The sequence below is a fragment of the Pituophis catenifer genome, unplaced genomic scaffold, assembly GCF_029215685.1.
Source record: "Pituophis catenifer annectens isolate HBS135680 unplaced genomic scaffold, rPitCat1.0.hap2 SCAF_2, whole genome shotgun sequence".
NCBI lineage: Eukaryota > Metazoa > Chordata > Lepidosauria > Squamata > Colubridae > Pituophis > Pituophis catenifer.
The window spans coordinates 65697522-65716774 of record NW_027256882.1 but is presented as its reverse complement, the minus strand read 5'-3'; the positions used below and the strand labels follow the sequence as shown (position 1 = coordinate 65716774).

Sequence of the window (19253 nt, the reverse complement as noted above, 5' to 3'; positions counted from 1 at the left end):
TTAGGAATAGTAAATCATATTGTTTTATGTGCCTCATTGGATCAGGATATTTTTTTTTCTGGTAGCAATTGTCACTAAAAACATATTTCTGACAGCCGTTTCTTACAAACTGAGTTTTGTAGAAAAAAACTGAATATATTCCACAATGTTATCCCTTGGCGATTTTGTTCTTTTGCCAAACTGTTCTTACAGATGGCAGTTTGTTTTCTTCTTCATACAAGCAACAGAATGTAATTACTCTATCCTCATTTACGGCAGCCTTTTAATGTTTAAAAATGATTCCCACATAATTATCCATTTTAATCTTCTCTTCCCTTACGGCCATGATGGTACCAATCCATAATTATATCCATATTTTTTGCACTTACTGCCTTACTGCTCTTATCAAACACCCTATCATTCTTGTGCTGTATCAAGTCCATTATTTAGGCAATAACAGGGAATTAATTTTATAAAGTCTGACTATTATCTAATCTAATAAAGACTAAGTATCTGTTCCAATGATAAAATGGCATCTGTTAATGGAATGCAATTTTTGTTCCTCCTCCACATGCCCAGAATCTGTTCCTGGTGTTTATGGTATAGGATGATAGAGAGAGAGAGCAAATTGGTAGAATGGGAAGATATAAATGCAGCCCATTGCAATCAACATTTTTTTTCTTGTCTCCTGCCTTCTTATTTCATCTGTACTGAATTTTACTATCATCTGTGTGACGCTTTTATCTATGATTTGCAAAACTTAATATACACTTAGTATTTTGGATCATTTTCTTCAATAAATAAAGGAACAAGTACTGTACAATGTTTTTGACTTATTTTGTAAATTAGTTTTCTTTATGTTTGAAGATCTGTAGAAAACAGATTATCTTTTAGGTCATATTTATACAGAAATATTGAAAATTCAAAAAGGGTCACAAACTTTTAAGCACCTCGTCTACAAATTATTCAAGGTTGCTGAATTTTATCAAATTTATCAAGATTAAGTTACATCCAAAAATGAGTGAACAGAATTCTGTTTATACAACAGGAGGCATCATACTCTCATATATTTTCACCTCCCTATCAAAACCCTTATGAAAGTTTTCCCAACTTTTTCAAACAGCTTATTGGGATATGCAGAAAGGAGAAAAATATTCTATTAAGAAATGACAGTAATAAATATAACCCAAGAGACTTGTGCAGCATTTGGAATTTAAAGACAGGATTTCTGGAATACATAGGGACCAGTGGTGGGTTGCTACCGGTTTGCCCCAGTTCAGGCGAACCGGTAGCGGCGGCGGCAGCGGCAGGAGGCTCTGCTCACCCGCCCGGATGTCTCTGCGCATGCAGAGAATTGTGCTGCTCTCTAGGACTGCAATGCAATTTCAGGAAAAGATGCATTTCTTTTACAGAGTTGCAGATTAATGTTAGGTACATGGCCTGTATGTTCCATAGCACCTGCCTGCCTTTGAATGTAAAATGCTGTGCAGTCTTACAGCAGGTATCTTCATACACTTTAAAATGTTTCTAAACCTTCTGAATCTACTTCTGAGTCATCAGTAATTTTTGCAAAGCAGTATCTTGTTCTTAACCGAACTATTGTTAAGCCAAACCAATTTAAGCCAGATTCAATCCAAAACTTTCTTAAACCCTGCAATATCTCTTCGGTTTCTCTTCTTTTTTTAAAAAAAAAAGACAAGTAGAGAATAAGTAAAATCCAAATTCTATTTGATCTAAGAATAATATCCTTATATGTTCAAAGCAACTACATTTGAAATATCTTCTGCTAGTTCTTGTCAGTTGTTCATGGACTCAAAATATGCATTCCTATGTGGAAAGAAAGGTCCAGCAGAGGTGGCATTTTAACAAAGAATACTAAATGTGAATATTAATCATTTCACATGAATTTATAGTTTCATGGAATAAGTAAGATGTCTGTTTGAAATAATCGTAACTAGGCATAATGCAGGTAGTCCTCGACTTACGACCACAATAGAGCCCAAAATTTCTGTCACTAAGTGAAACATTTCTTAAGAGAACTTTGCCCCAGTTTATGACTTTTCTTGCCACAGTTGTTAAGTGAATCTCTGCAATTGTTAAGTTAGTAACATGGTTGTTAAGTGAATCTGGCTTCCCCATTGACTTTGCTTGTCAGACGTCACAAAAGGAGATCACCTGACCCCAGGACACTGCAACCATCATAAATATGAGTCAGTTGCCAAGCGGCTGAATTTTGATCACATGATCATGGGGATGGTGCAACGGTCATAAGTGTTAAAAACATTCCTTTTTTCAGTTCTGTTGTAGCTTTGAACGGTTACTAAATGAACTGTTGTAAGTCAAGGACTACCTACAAAGACCTCTGTGCTCACTGAACCAGCTAGCTCTTATTTATTCAACAAGTCACAACAAATGGAACTCTTAAATTAACATAGTTTCCTGAAATAATTTGAACAAGCCAGAATCTGAAAAACAATTTTAATTATGAATGAAAATCCTTATTAAGCCCTGAGATGCTCATTGAACTGGCCAACAAATCATTACTATTCCTATTAGATGATTAATTGATTCTCATATTTCCAGTCATGCCTAAAGAATTGTTTTGTTCACAATGTAAGTTTCTTGGAAACAAATAACATTTGTTACTGCCCTAAAACATTTTAACGCCTATTATCCAAACAAATCACTATGCAAGAACGTGCAGAGAATCAGTATTTGACTGGGGTTTCACCAGGACAAAAACATGATTAGAGAGAATAAAATATTAAATAATTTAATTTTCTAGGGCTCAATTTTTAAAACATAAAATAGAGAGAAAAAAGTGGTAAATAGAAAGAACAGCATTGGATTATCAAATAAGGAATATAATAAAAAGTTTCTGCCTACTTGGTAGTCTCATATAATGTTTTTTTTTAACTCAATGGCAGGAAAATTGAACACATCACATTCAACTTTTTTCCTCAAACATTCTACTATAGGCATGAGTCATATGAAAAAAAAAGCAAATAAATCAGTAAAACATTAATTCTAGAAAACGTCTAACTTAGAAATGTTTTAGGAATGTTAGACAAAATAATGTTCATGTTAACAGTGCAAAGATGAAATGAATGAGGTAACATTACCTGGGGAACTTCAACAGCAGTCATAGAAAAAACATGAAGGCAAAAAATTTTGGAGCCATTGTATCCCACTACAAATCCCTGAAGTTTTTGCTGATGGACAGGAAAATTACTAGCTTTGATATTGAGATATCCCCCTCCAGAGAAACAAAGCATGTCCTCACACTGTGTGTTCCAAGCCACACTGTTAGCATTGGGTTCCTAATGAGACCGTTAAACAAAATATTAATTAAGCAATAAACATATTTTTAAAGCAACAGACAGTATTCATTTAAAGCAACCTCCCCCAATTTGCTACACTAATATATCTAGCGGATCAGGCTTAGCAAATATGATTAGCATATGCAACAGAGCCTAAAATATTTCAGGGTTTTTAATATTCCAGAGTATTTTTTTTAGCTTTGTATTGCAAAACAAAGTATTTTTGGTCAACTAGATTCTAAAAAGACAAAAAAACAACTATTTGCAGTAATAAAATTTATTTGGCTAAAACACCAATGAAATGAAGAACAGGCCTAAAAAGCACTATTTCCATTTCAAAGGGATTGTTATAGAAGATGTCTTTATTGTGTTATCAATTGTTTTGATTTGTCAGAAAAATACACCGCTTCAAAATTAGAACTGCATGATGTTTGATTATATCATTTCTAAAACACATATATTCTGCATAGGTGATCATTTAGAAATGGAACCTGAACAACTGTCACGAAGGCAATCCAATCATGATTAATTCCTCCCATCGTTCAGTAAAAGCAGCAATATGAGACACAGATATTAGTATTATTATGTGTCAATGTCTGATGACCAAACTGAGAATACTAGAATATCTTTGGGGAACATATAGAAATAATTCTTTAGAAACTGCTATTTAGTTTGAATATTCTTCAGCAAGTTGTATTTGCCACTAGAAAGTCTACTTTCTAGTAAAAGCATCCTGAGTGAAATTATGAAGGCCTTGAAGACATACAGGCTTGTCTGTAGGGAGTAAACGTATAATGAGGCAATATTGAGAAACTTCTTGAAAGGCAATGCACAATATAGAGCATTGGACTGAAGGCTAAGGTTGTTATGGCTTATTTGAAAAGGCAGAAGTTCCATTCTGCTTACTCTCTGGAAATCTACTATTTTGCATAAATGTCATCCAAACTGAGGGGCCCTTGGGGCTCTCTTAGCTTGGTTGTTTTCTTGCAGACATTTCATTACCCAAACTAGGTAACAGTGCTAATCTTCATGTCTATGGAGCTTCTCAGTCACCCAGGTCATGGTAGTCCCAAAGGTGCTTTTTCAAGAGGCAACTTGAGTTTTGGGGATTTTTTTTGAAGATGTTTTGCTTCTCATTGAAGAAGCTTCTTTTTCCGAGCTTCTTCAGAAAGCTGCATTAGAAAGCTTCTTCAGAAAGTCCAGTTGCCTTTTGAAAAAGCACCCTTCCAACTCTTTTGTACATCTCTGGCATGGATTGTTTTTGAAGAAAGGAATAATGTCATTATCTTTACTTGACTATAGTAACTACTTTACTATAGTTTTGTTTAGATGTCTGATAACTAGACAGTCATTGGGGGTCTGGATAATTAACCCATCCCACAGAGAAATGTTTGTAGTGCGTGCAGGATCTCCAAAATCCAGAGCCTCAGCAACAGCAATGAGAATGTCTAAGGACCTTTTGATGTTCCTTAGAACTGAAGAGAGTAAAGGAAGTCATAAAGAAGATCTGGGATGGTGTTATATCAGATTCATTAGTAACCATATATCGGTCAACTCTTCTAAGGACCCGCTATAGATACATGGAATAGATCTCTGAGAGGAAAATTTCCATTCAACAATGATTCAGCTTTAGGGTATAATTTCTTTCTTCAGCCTGACAGGAAAAAATTAGCATACTGCATACTTTCTAGGAAGAAACTGGTTTTACAACTAATTTCTAAAAGATGGATTAAGGCTTATTTGCTGAGGTTTTCTTTTGCCCAGAATCTGGAGGATGGGATTGTAGGAATCTGACTCTCAGTTTTATGACCCTATTTCCTGCAGGTATTTGGAAGTTTGTCACTTAGATATGAACAAAGAAAAAGAGTCTCCCAAATGCCTGTATTTAGTTTTATTTGAATCACAACTCCATGTGAGAGGTTTTCTGAGGACATGCATTCTTGGAAAGTGCCTGAGAGCCTGTGAAGAATCCAAAAAGCTATTGTAGTCTCATCTTGTTGAGATTTCTTTTCTTTTTTTCTTTTCTTTTCTTTTCTTTTCTTTTCTTTTCTTTTCTTTTCTTTTCTTTTCTTTTCTTTTCTTTTCTTTTCTTTTCTTTTCTTTTCTTTTCTTTTCTTTTCTTTTCTTTTCTTTTCTGGATATGCTGCTAGTTGAAGGAATTCAGTGACAGATTCATCCAAAGAATTGACAGGAATTGCCCTGTACTGCTTAGGATATTTTCTCTAAGAAGCAATGACCTCTTATTTTAACTTCTTTGTGTAATGAAAAGAGACTTCAGTCTATTATGGTAGTGTCTGCTTTGTTCTGCTCTAACAATGGATTGGCTAATTCAATGAAAGCTGCCTGTTTAATCATCTGAAGCTAGAAGGAAGCCTTGGGAGATCAGTAATAAGTAGAATAAGAAAAGACAAAGTTTTCTTTAGTAGACCTTAAATTGTGCCCATTATTTCCTGCTAAATAGCACCACCTTCTGGCCACATATTGCATCAAAGAACCTCCTGGCCTCCAAATCGTATTTAACACAAAAACTGTGGAAAAACTGACAAGACTAAGCAGCTCTGTTTTGCATTCCGACTCAAATGGTCATCCTGAATAATCCCAGAAGGTCTACCTAACAACTGCCATGCATTTGAAGTTATTCTTAGCAGCAGCACCTACCTGCACAAATAAATGGCAGAAAAGTCTCCATTTATTGATGCTAAATTTGGTTCAGAGAATTGTCACTGCAGCACAGCCAAAACACCTGATGCTGAACAATAGTAATGGGAACATTATGGCTGGAACTTTTAGTTGCTGCTACATAAGGTCTTGTTTGGGGGGTGGGTGAGTATCCCTGATATTCTGTTGTACCATGCAACTAATTTTCTTTCTGCTTCCAGGCTTCAAATTAAGCTGCTTCTCCTGTGAAAACATTACTAAGCCTAATGAAAGAAGTGGGATACGGTGGGGTTTTTTAAAAAAAGAAGAAAACAGCAAGCAGCAGAAACAAACTTTTTCACTGGGAAGAGAAGGCTATTTTAAAAAGTGAGACTTAATAGCAAGATATCAGGGCAAGAAAAGTTATTTCAATCAAGTAAGGAGCAGATGAGACAGGACAAATTCTGACCTGGAAAGACACAGAATGATAGCTAAAGAACCAGCTCTGAAAACGCAGCCCACAATTCCAGCTTTATCTGCATGGCAAATAAAGGGTAAAACACCATGGTATGCTCCCTACAACAATTGGAAAATATGTTAAAAATAAGTATTCAAAATCCTAGTCATAATAATCAAATATACACACAGATGATCTGGATGTATAAAGTTCCATTTTTCTCCCTCTGTTCAACTGATGCAGCATCTCTTACACAGTTAGTGGTTCTTTTAAACATTTACTTTTTTTGAAGGATCCAATCTCGGTCGGTCACTGGGACCAGAAGTTTAGCCTTCTGAACTTTCAGACTCATGCTGTAGCCCATCTTCAGTGAACTTCTCTCTCACCAAAATGTGTCTTTTTTTGCTTTACTTTTCTCCCCACAAAAAGTAATTTTCCAGGTTTTGGTTTCTCAATATTGGAATTTGGTTCAGATTTATATCCTTAAATAGTCTAATTCTTGTTTTCTGGAAAAGTCTGATTTATAAATAGATACCAATCCAATTCAGAGTGAAATTACCAGACAGCTTAAAGATACTTGAGCTCTTCTTTCTTCTTTGTCTGCTGCTAGTGTGAAAGGTTTTTGCCTCCTATGGACATCATCAATTGGTGCAATATCTTTTGGTGTGAATACATAAATTAGCAGAGGTAACTGTCAAACTATCAATCAATAGCTCTACTCCTAACCCATTTAGCAGGGTGGGGGGAGATAGCCAAGATCAGATATCGTCAATGGTTGGGAAACTCACTGGTGGATAAAAATGTTTTGGCAACCAAAAAAGAAACAAGAGTGGCTCCTTTCTCACTGTTTTAGGAAAAACTTTTTTGAAATTCAAGGTGACTTATGAATATATAAAAACATTTACCTGAAACAGTAATTCTTTGGTGTTAATATCATAGACCAGACAGGTATCATTTTCATCAACTACTGCCAGTTTGTTTCGAGATGCACTCATATCCAGGCAACGCACGGCTGTCGATTGTTTTAGCAAAACAATTGCAAAAGGATTGTCCACAAAGATCTTGAGAATCTGGATATAATTACATCCTGAGAGTTAATAAAGCCCATACTGGAAAACTGAAGTTCTCATATGCTAGTCAGATGAAGTGATTTTATAGAATCCAGACCCCCTGGGAATAATCATTCAGACAAATTAGACAAATTGACTGCTTCTGCCTCTTTATACATGATTATATGTAAAAGACATGGGGACAAATAATGGTTGACTGAGAAGAGCATATCATAGAGCATATTCTATAAAAAAAAACAGGAGCAACATTTAACTCTCTGGTCCTTTTCAAATATATTAGATCAGAATTTAAAAATATAGACCGTATAAAGCCCATAAAATATACTGTTCTTCTGATTAATTTTGCTAAATTCATAAATAATTCTCAATGCTATACCCTGTTAATCAGAAACACAGAAAACTGATGGCAGAATAAAACCTAGTGATCTGCCCTTTTGAGTGTTGTTTGTTTTAATTTATGTATTTATTATTTTCAATTTATTTTTGATTTTATTTATTTTATTTTGGTCAGATGATGGACATGTGTTTATCCCAAGCAGTTTAAACTTAGTTACTGATGTTTGACTCACTAACCCCACTGGTTCCAAGTTGTTCCCAAGCTTCCACTACTCTTTCTGTGAATTTTCCAGTTTATATAATCATACCAAGTGTGCATTCAGTATCTATCCCAGTTTGAGAGTATGTAGCAAAAGTACGTTGCCTTGTGTTGTCACCTTTAGGTCTGGATTTTGGCTGTGGTAAAAATGTACCAAAATCAACTATCATTTGCTTTTGCTATTGGAAAGTATACTGCATGTGGCACAGGCATGACTAAAAATAGAAACCTAATCTACCCTTACTAGAAAATCTATATACTACTAAAACTCTTGGGTTTTTTTATAACCATCAACTGGGCAAAGTGGTGCATCATAGGCCAACAATTTTTGAATCAACATACCTCAAATGGGCTAATTTAGAGAATGCGTCCAAAATCTGGGATCCATGATTCCCATGGGAATGAAATTTGGGAAAGTTGTAGCCATTTTGCACTTCCATGGTAAGCTGTGGTCATGTGATGTCATTTCCAATGTTCCCTGACAGTTTCCCACAAGGCAATGGGTAAGCTGAGAGGGAAAATTGCAAGTTGGTCAGATAAGTCTTTCCCACCTACACGACCACCATATTTCCTCTGTGCTGGTGCCATGCTGGCCACTCACACCTTGTTGCACCCTTGTGAATTCTTCCCAACCCTTGTAGCACTTCTCACACATCTTTCTCAACCTGAACATCACCTGTCACGCATCCTCCCTGACCCTTGTAGCACTTTTTGTGTGCTGCAAAAAAAAGAATGCTGAACATCTGTATGAAAAAGTATTAATCTCCCCAAAAACATATACAGAGAAAGAGAAAGAGGAAGCTCCTTGGAATAGAATTTAAAATATAATGCAGAATGTGAGTGTAGTGTGTGAAATTACACTACGGTTAAAAGAACGGGGTGAATAAGACTGTGAATGAGGAAAAATACTTGTTAGAGAATACAATGAGTAAATGATGTCTATCTGTGTGTATGCATAATGTAGCACCTCAGAATTGAGGCCAGCCCCTACTTTTCTGGTTTTTCTGGAAGAATATTAAGACTTGACTCTGCCAATTAGCAAGGGGGATCTACCCTGGGCTGACTGGTGGCTTAAGAGAGCAAAGAATAGTTAACATTTAAAAGAGACAAAGAAAATGCAGAACAATTTTGATGGAAATAAAATGTTTTGAAAATGGGTAAAATAGGCTAAGCAAATAACATTCAGCATAATGAATGGAATAAAAATAAGGGTGAGGTAATTATTTGGGTGAAGGAAGGGAATGCCAGAAGGAATATTTCAGAGAGCTCTATGGGAATTATAATAATGCTATGTGAATGCTACAAATCTCTGCGTCTAAAAAAAAAATAACAATAAAAGAACTATAAATTCTATAAGAAGGTGAAAAAGGTGAAAAAAATTAATTCTGCAAACGTAGATGGTATCATTTGAGAAATATTAAAATCTAGCTGTTGTTTGTTTATGGAATAGCTTAAAGCAGGGGTCTCCAACTTTGTCAACTTTAAGACTTGTGGACTTCAACTCCCAGAATTCCTCAGCCAGCAAAGTTTGCAAAGGAATTCTGGGAGTTGAAGTCCACAAGTCTTAAAGTTGACATGGTTGGAGACCCTGGCTTAACGTGTATATAAAGACTGCATCCATGTCTGACGATTGGAAGAATGTTGTTATTGTTCTATTATGTAAAGAGAAAGATAGTAATAATGACTGTAAACGTTGTAGGAGATTTAATTCGTTACATATGCCGAGGTGAGCGATTTCAACAATTATGACTAAAAGGTTGCAATTAGAAAGGGCAATGCAGCTTTATGCCAGACACAGTGCAGTGCAAAGTGCAGACCGTATTTTTGCTCTTCAGTAGATCAATGAGAAACATATGGCTTAGGACCTGGGTACCTACGAGACCACCTTCTGCCACCAAGAGCCTCCCACCGGCCAGTACGCTCCACAGAGAGGGGCTCCTCAGGGTGCCATCGGTCAAACAATGTCAACTGGCGGCCCCCAGGGGGAGAGCTTTCTCTGTGGGAGCACCTGCCCTCTGGAACGAGCTCCCCCCAGAGATACAGAGGATTTCGGATTTAAATACTTTCTGCTGGGCCCTCAAGACTTTTTTATTTCAACAAGCCGGGCTGGCCTAACTTCTCCAATTGCTTAATTTTAATTTTAAAAGAGTATTTTAATTGTTGGGCCAAAATTGTTCGTTTTTTAAACTGTTCTTAGATTTTTGTATTCTGTGTGTTTACCTTTGGCTGTTCACCGCCCTGAGTCCTTCGGGAGAAGGGCGGTATATAAATTTAAATAAATAAATAAATAAAATAAATAAATATGACTATGAGAAAATAATACTAAATATTTATTGCTTTAGAGAAGCATATGGTAAAATGAATAGAAAGCTGGAATTGTTTTGCACAAATACGAAGATTGGTTGATGACTATTATAAGAATGGAAGTAAACGGTATATGAAAAGGAATGAATGATCCTGAATGTACATGCAACTCTAAAACAGTATATATACACAAAAGAATGCTTTGGAAATGATTTATCTCTATTTCTTTTTCTTTTTTTCTTACCTTTTGCCTTGAATTTCTTTGGCTTCCTATGTTTTTATTAATTTTCTATGGTGTGCATAATGTTGCTTACCGCAAAAGAGAGTAATGTGATGGATATGTGTATATGTACAGAAAAACATCTATCAACCCTATTTTTCACAAAGAAAAATGTCTTTGATTATCTGTAATATTCTTTCAAATTCTGTTATTTCCTATAATCTAACAGCATCCTAATCATCACTACAAGAAAAAAAAAGCTTGTGCTTTATCAGAAAACCTCACCTGACCATTCTTTAAACCCACTAAAAGGCCTTCTCTGCCTGGAGGTCCTCCAATTACTTTTATATATCGAATGAGAGATTCCATCACCCATTCCCGTTCTTTTGTACCGCTGAAAGACAGACACTGGAGTCTCTTCTCCTAAAAAGGGGGAAATATATATATGTACACATACACATATTCTGCTGGAAAGTTTTCATATATCTTAGCTTGACAATGATGTACATTTACCAGAACTTTTTTATTATGTTTCCATGCACAGATATAAACAAATGGAAAGTATTTTATAATACCAAACAAGTCTAATTTCCTACCAATGTTCATGTCTGTTGTTTATAACCACTCTTTACAGGTTAATAACCAAGAGTGCATTAATGAAATATAGCTGCTCAGAAAAGTCATCAACTACTAAGAAATCTAAATAAAACTGCTATCAATTACTTTTTATTATACTTTCTAAAATATTTTACTCAACATTTCAGAGTTTCAGTAACTTCTTTCTAAAATGCCAACATTATTAGGTAATGCTATGCCAAAACAAGGATAGGTGATTTATTGGAAGCAATTTATGCCAATTATCGAATGACAGTGAGTATATGTTATAAGAACTCGGGAAATCCATTCCCCATGGAGAAAATGGTGTTACTTCTAGGAATTTCTAAATTCAGTCTTTAGCTAATGTTGGTAGAGTTGAGAATTATGCTCACATTACTGTGACAGGAATGATAATGAGGAATGCAGACCTCTAAAATAGCCCTTCCCAACCTAGGTGACATACAGTTCAGTGCCCAGAATTCACAACCAGAACATGCTGTCTACAGAATTGGAGAAAATTCTGCTCTAATAGTTACTCTAATCGTTTTAATTCCTGACATGAATTCTGCAAACAGATCAAAAATAAATCTGCATCTGATGTAACAGTTACCTCTGTTGGCCCACCCTTATTATATGAAACACCTTCAACTGGGAACCTTTTTCTTAATCTTTCTTAGTGCAGTACTAGAAAACGTAATTTCATTTTTAGACATTATTTTATTTTTAGATGTAATGATCAGTTACCTACCTGACATAAGATAATGTGTTCAGAACATACAACTAGTAAGTTACATTCAAATTTTTTTGCTATCTTTTCCTTCACTCGGTAGTGCATGTCTGATGAATCATCGGAATACAGTTCAAAAATTTGGATTTTCTCTGGTAACTGGATTGCTAATCTGTTCTTGTAGATTGCTATTTTCTTTACAAGTTCTCGGTTTTTTATTCTAACTGTGGAAAAACAAGTTTAAATTAAACTATGTTTCTTTTGTATTATTGCAAACCACCTAGAGTCATTACATGAGATAGGTGGCCATATTATTCCAAACATTCATATTTATTAAGGCCACTGAACTCCAAGAAGACTCGGGGTAACATACATTAAGTCCAATACATAATTTAAAAAGACATTAAAAACCATTTAATTACCAGGACCAAAACAGCACTTCCAAACATGTAAAACAACAGGAGCTCCATAATCTTCCTAATATTTAAGGGTAAACATCTTTATTAGCTCAATTGGATTTTGAGGACTGCATGTAATCTTCACCATACAACCATAACTGAGCCCAGAATTATGGTTGTTGAGTTATTGCAGTCGTAAGTCAAGGTACCCACACAACTGGAAATGATTTTACAGATTTTTTGTGCAGTTGTTAATTAAATGTTGCAGTCCTAAAGCAAAAATCTCTCCTTCTCTTATCCCAAGCTATCTTACACTAAATATGGGGATAAAATAGGAAGACAGAATGCCATATATACTGTAATTTCTGGCAGGATATAAATCAAATGAAAAAAACATATGAATAAATCCTATTCTACAACATGGCTACACATCTCATGCTGTTCATAGAAATGTACATAACCATTTATATTTATACAATTAACATAATGCAATTAATGAACAATCACCAAGGGCAACAACAAAAAGTCAAAATACCAGCTACATCAATATATTTTTGATTGCTGACAAAAGGCCATCAAACAGTAGTCATCACAACATCCCTATACCAAAAATTCTACACAAAGCACTTCTGAAGATACAATTAGTATTCATGGCAAAAAGGCACAGCCATCTTTCCACTGTAAAGATATATTGCCTAGTTCAATTTACAGACAAATATTATTTACTGGGGCAGGGAAGAGATGGCCCCTGGGTTATCTGAAAACATAATTCAATACTACCTTTTTGTTCAGTGATAAGATGTTGGACAATAACATCTGTCATGCTGTCTCTGTAAGCATAGCGATCTTTATAAAGGCCATGGACTGTGCTGAAAATCAGCTGATACAGTGAAATGGTTCCATCCTGGGTTCCTACTGCCTGAAGAGAAAGGAATTAACTAAATTTGGGTGTCTATTTACGTGAATGATCATGAACTAGAAATGTTGATTATAAAGGGATTGAAGTTTTGCTGGAATTTTAAATTATTCTAATTTCTACACTTAGAAAATGTGTATCGAGGGAAATTTTCTTCCCTTTACATGCATAAGATCTCTTTTCCCACAGCAAAGCCATATAAATTAAAATTCACAAATGTCATGGTAGGAAATAGTTATTTACACTTATCTAGAAATCATTTCATTGTTTACAATTGTTTTTAACAGATGACAACAATAAGATTACTTGGCTTTTATTTAAAGGTCACAATACCGGTTAACTAGAAGAATATTTTTAAATATACAGTAACAAAAAGAGAGTTTAAAACATTATTTACTCTTATTTATTAATAAGAGTAAATAATATATAATTATTTACTATTTACTATTATATATTATTTACACACATGAGAAATAAGCTTTGAATCAATATTAATAAAGAAAATAGCTCCAGAAATGTGATTTTTCTTAGCAAATACTGCAGACCATGATTGCCAGCTATACTTGAAAAAATGTGCTTTGTTATTAATTATGCACAACCAGCCCTGTGAAATTATAATTCACATATAACACAATTTGCAATGATTTGATGAAGTAAATTGATTTTGATTATCTCAATACAAAGGCACTTTACAAGACTCAATCACAGATATTACAATATGCATATTGCAAAGAAATATGGGGAAATCAAAATCAGAAAAAGCATGTGAATCAGTAACAGTAAATGAAGAGAAAAGAAGATAAAAAGACAAGAATAAATGAAGGAAGAACAGGGAACTAATGGGTTGACAAATATTGTTTAATTCACTGACAAATAATGAAACAAAGAGATTTAAGCCACAATTCAACTCAAGGTCATTCATCAACTTCTTCTTCTTCTTCTTATTATTATTATTATTATTATTATTATTAGTCCTAACAATATAAGTGTAAGTTCCAGCAATAGACGTAGAATTGCCTCTGTAATGTATAAAATGTAATCTGGCAGAGACACAGTTATAAAGACCGTAAAAAGTAATTTCCTAGCAAAACAACAGCTGATTTGGATACATTTGCCATATGGAAATGATGGAGGCCAGAAATAGTTACTTGTGAGAGAAAGTTCTGAAAACACCTGGTATACATATTTGAAAGGCTTTTAGAAATTCACCCTTACCACATAATTGGAATCTGGCTTAGCTTTACAAGTCCACACCCAAGTGCTCTGTTCACCTATGGTGCCAAGACGCACTCCATCCTTCGTATAAAGGGACACTTGCTTGTCAGAGCCTCCCATTAAGATGTATTCTCCTTTTGAAAAATAGCTAACACAACATGGATCGAAGTTCAGGACTCTGTCTTTTCCAATCTATAAGAATATGGACAAAGATGTTTAACATTTGATTTTGCAATAAGAAATCTCATCTGCAAACAGGAATGTAATTACACATATTTCTGTATTTGATTTGCCACAGATCTTCATTTGAGGTTGCTACAACCTCTTCATTTTCAAAAAGTGCCTTAAAAATGAAATAATAGTATTAGGTCCAACAATATATGACATATGCATATTAGCCCATTTCTGTTATTCAAGGATGAGGAGGAAACTCAGCCAGAATAATTCTGTTTAATAGTGTTTGGCTCAGAAATAGACTGTCATACTGGTACAGACCCCTCAGTTAATTCCATCTGGTCTGCTGTGCTTGCCATCTTTTCTCTTTCTTTCTTTCTTTTTTATTTTACTGATTTTACTGTAATTTCTTTCAGGATTGTGAGATACCCAATCATTGAGAAATGGACAGCATACAGATTTAATTTGCATATGTATATATATATATATGTATATATATAGACAAACATATGCATACTTTTCTACAAAAAGGCAAATAAATGGGCCTCTGATTTTGTAGAATATACTGCTAGCTTTAAAAAATTCAGAAAAAGCAACACAGTATTTGGGAAGAAAGAATACAACCCACACCCATACAAACTTTCCAGTTAAGAAGTAACTTACTTGCTTGCCACTTAATTGATAAAAAGAAAGCCTTTGTCCCCAATCTGCCACAGCTAAAATATCATTATGCTCATCTCTATTGGATATAAAAGAAAAAGCAATTATGTAGCAACAGTGCAACAAGCAGATATTGTTTGTCAGGGGCAATATCACTAGTTAAAAGACCTTCTGAAATCTAGATATGGGCCAGCAACTCTAACGGCTTTAGAGTCATTATACTTCCTTATAAGAGTATACAGTAGATTACAGAAGATTAATACTAGAAAATTTTAGATTTTTTTTTAGAAAATAATTATTTTTTTAAAAAATAAATATTATTTAAAATAAATATTATTTTAAAAAATATTATTTTTTAGAAAATAATATTAGAAAATTTTCTAGTATTAATCTTCCTTATACTCTTGACATATTCTTGCCAATGGAAAACTAATTCTTGAATCAACTAACTGAACACAGATTACTATTTCATGTTTATTAGATGCATGCATTGGGGAAAAAGTTGAGATATTTAGCCAATAGCTAGAAATGTGTTCAATATATAGTATTGGCTCTTATAGTTTGATTTTATGCCACACATAGAAATTATTATTTTTTTCATGGAAGCCTCAATGTTTTTGTAGGTTATAATGCTTTTTCAGCTGTATACCCAATGGTGTGGAAACTAAGAAGATATCAAAAGAAACATAGAGTCTTATGATTGGGAAGAGATTAATATTATAAAAATGGAAGGACATTTTCATATCAGGAGTCTTGAGTGGAGGCCTGTTTAGAAATTTGGTCTGCATTTAAATATGTGGGCGTGTGGCTATAAACTTTCATTCCTCCCCCCCCCTTTTAATATTAAATAAATTGACTTAAAAATTTAATAAAGTATATTAAATAAATAAATAAATAAATAAATAAATAAATAAATAAATAAATAAATAAATTGACTTAAATGTACTGTATATGAACATATCTATAAGATTAACTGAACAATTTGTCAGGGATGAATATTCATATAACTTTTTTGTATTTTTCTTTCATGAATAAATTTCAGTTTCATAACTGCATCAAATATTTGTATGTGCTAAAATAATACATCTTGTTCCTTCAGAGAGTAATAACAAGACACTTTCTGGGACAGATTTTGTTTTCGTTATTTCTTAGATGCTGGTCCTGGTAATTTGACCTGTTGGTATTTGGTGAAATCTAATTCAGCATTGTCTATAATTGCTTGCAATAGGTTTTCAGAGTTTCCAAATAAGTATTCCCTACACTATATGAAGAACCGCTTTAAACTATGGTCTTTACTACTGAGCTATAATAACATTTTAGCTTGTAAATTATTCTAGACTTTTTAAGAGAAGGCAGCATCTTCCTATTAATAGTTAAAAGTTAGATTTGACCTATATGGCTTTTCCCACTGAACTGCTTTTGGGTACTTCAGTGAGCTTTTAAAGCAACACAAGGTGGTAGACTGTGGTTCCTTAGAAGGAATTAATGATGCACTGTGAATATTTTTCCAATTTCCTTCAGCTCTGAGAGTTTGTGGTGTCAAATTTCTGGAATATGGGAAAACATCTGCCTCATGCAGGAGTTTGTGCTAAACTCAACTTTTAGTATACCAGGTCAAATTAGAGAAGTTGGCAAAATCAGTATGAAAAATTTTGTGAAACTCATTATACTGCTTTTACATTATGAAATACATTATTTGTGATAATGAAATGTGAATCAGTAGGATTCTATACATATCTATATTGATCCTAAAATGGTATAGCTTTATTTCCTTGATATTTCACTCACGAGCCGGCATTCCTAGGACTCTCATCTTCCTCACGTTCTTCTTCCTCTGCCTCACTACCCTGACTACTGCATGTGATGGACTTCAGAACTGGTATATCCTCTAAACAGGTGTGACCTGCCTCGTCCTCTTCTTCGCTGTCTCTAGCACTCCAGAGATTCTCCCAGCGACTGCAAATACCAATTGTTTGTTCACATGAACTACTGCCACATAATTCAACTTTCAAAATATGTTAGTTCAAAGGTCAGTGCCCTGGAATTAAATATTTTTTCCCAGACAAGACTTTGCAGTCTCCCTTAAATATTCTAGAATCTAGAATATACAGAATGTATTGTTCCAGAAAAACTTTTTTTAATCAGGCTGTAGAAAATATAGCATTTTAAAACAAAGACTTTAGGGAGAAAGATAATGGAAATCGCTGATCTGGACACACACACACACACACACACACACACATCATTTGAAATGATTGGGTGGATCGTAGCTTCTCAGTCACAATAGTAAAACCAATCAATTAATATAGAATTTCATTATTATCACTACAATACTTTCTCACAAAGTTTTTTTTATAGCATCCCATGTATTGGGCCACTGAAATCAATGGACAAAATAAGTGTATTGCATAGGATACAGTGAAAAGAATGGGGGAAAAGTTCAAATAAACATCCTACCTCCTAGCCTCTTGAGGAGCTTTTCTCTAAAAATATTATTCTTTGCAATAGTATCAAATACCTGTAGCTCGGGTGTAGGATGAGGGTGAAGGTTCGTTCTTGAAAAGAATATTCTTTTTAAGAAGCTCAATCAGATATTCATTTAAATGTTTTTAGACATTGTTAGCATGTAGATATAGAACCCATATATAATTAGATGAATTTGCTACCATATACTATGCAAAACCGATCTAGCTGCTTAAATATTTATCATATCCTCCTTGGGGTATGAGGAATGGGAAAACAGGATACAGCTTTCTCTGCAAAAGTTTCTCATGTTTATGTAATACCCATCCCTGCAGTCAAATTCTTTTATCAAGGACCCCACAATTCTTTTATGCTTGTTTTTAATGGTTTTACTATACAGTGATATGGAGTTTATAGTTAATTATAAACACTTTTGGAGGACATTCATACAGTACATAAATGATGAAAAAGTAGAAATTAATAATTAATTAATATTAATTATTGTGATTCCCCTTACATTTCTCTGTTTTTATTAAGCAAAATGAGAAAATGCCAGAGTGAAATCTGGAGCAAATATGAGCAACTTAACCATTCAGCTCTTAGAAACAGAAAATTTGTATGTTAAGCAAACCAAGTGAAAGAGAATATGATCTTTCCTATGGCCAAATGTAATAGGGAACTTTCTTGTTTCTTACATTAGAAAAACTTCAGGATTTATTCCCAAAATTAATCACAGATCGGTAGTAATATGCCAACTCCTGAAATCTACAGGCTAGATTGCAATGATACTTATTAAAGATACCAAGAACACACTGAATATATGAAGCTTTATCTTTTCACTCAAGACACAAACATGTTACCTTGATGGATTCCAAGAAATAGACCAAACTGGAGATAAAGATCCTCCTGGTCGTTCAATTTTGACTTTCTCTTCACCATTTTTATTCCTAATGCTGACAATACCATTGTACAACCCCAAAGCGAGATATTGTCCATCATTCGTCCAACTGGGAAAAAAAACACAATACAATAGGCTAAATGTTTCTCAGAGCTAGAGGGAATCAGCAGTATGAAATGGAGGATATTTGGGGAGTGGAGAGTTTGCTGAGGGAGAAAGGCCACTCTGCCGCTGATACTATCTGGCCACTTAGTCAGGAAGGAATGCTTTCGGCTCTAAGACCAAAAGCAATGCCCCATTCCTACTTTAACTGCATCATGTTTTGTGTGGAGCAGCAACTCATAAACATAACTATGTATCATTTGAAAGCCCAAATTATAATATTTGAGCCAAATACTTACATACCTACAACAAGTGATCTTATTGCTAACTTTATGTTTGTTGACGGACTTCTGTTCAGGAGACCACAGTCCTTAAAAACAACAAAATCAAAATACAGGAATTAAAAAACTGTTATAATTGTAAGAGCATTTAAAAGCAGTTATACAATAACTGCTAAAAATAATGACATTAATGTTCATCATATGTGTTATTCATCTTAATAAGATTTCTTTCAATCTGAC

The 19253-nt window shown here is 34.3% G+C and overlaps 1 protein-coding gene across 3 annotated transcripts in view; it reads right to left on the bottom strand.

Moving 5' to 3' along the window:
• Positions 1-19253, bottom strand: part of IFT122 (intraflagellar transport 122) — a 70654-nt gene that overhangs the window by 43539 nt on the left and 7862 nt on the right. For 2 of the 3 annotated variants that reach the window (XM_070936874.1, XM_070936875.1), the window contains exons 6-14: positions 19036-19102; positions 18593-18739; positions 15273-15348; positions 14436-14627; positions 13085-13223; positions 11928-12130; positions 10868-11005; positions 7299-7463; positions 3102-3299 (exon numbers count right to left, since the gene is read on the bottom strand). In XM_070936874.1, coding sequence (XP_070792975.1) covers positions 3102-3299; positions 7299-7463; positions 10868-11005; positions 11928-12130; positions 13085-13223; positions 14436-14627; positions 15273-15348; positions 18593-18739; positions 19036-19102 — 1325 coding nt within the window. Of the gene's footprint in view, positions 1-3101; positions 3300-7298; positions 7464-10867; positions 11006-11927; positions 12131-13084; positions 13224-14435; positions 14628-15272; positions 15349-17057; positions 17226-18592; positions 18740-19035; positions 19103-19253 lie in introns of all 3 variants that reach the window. The other variant, XM_070936876.1, reaches the window with a different exon arrangement.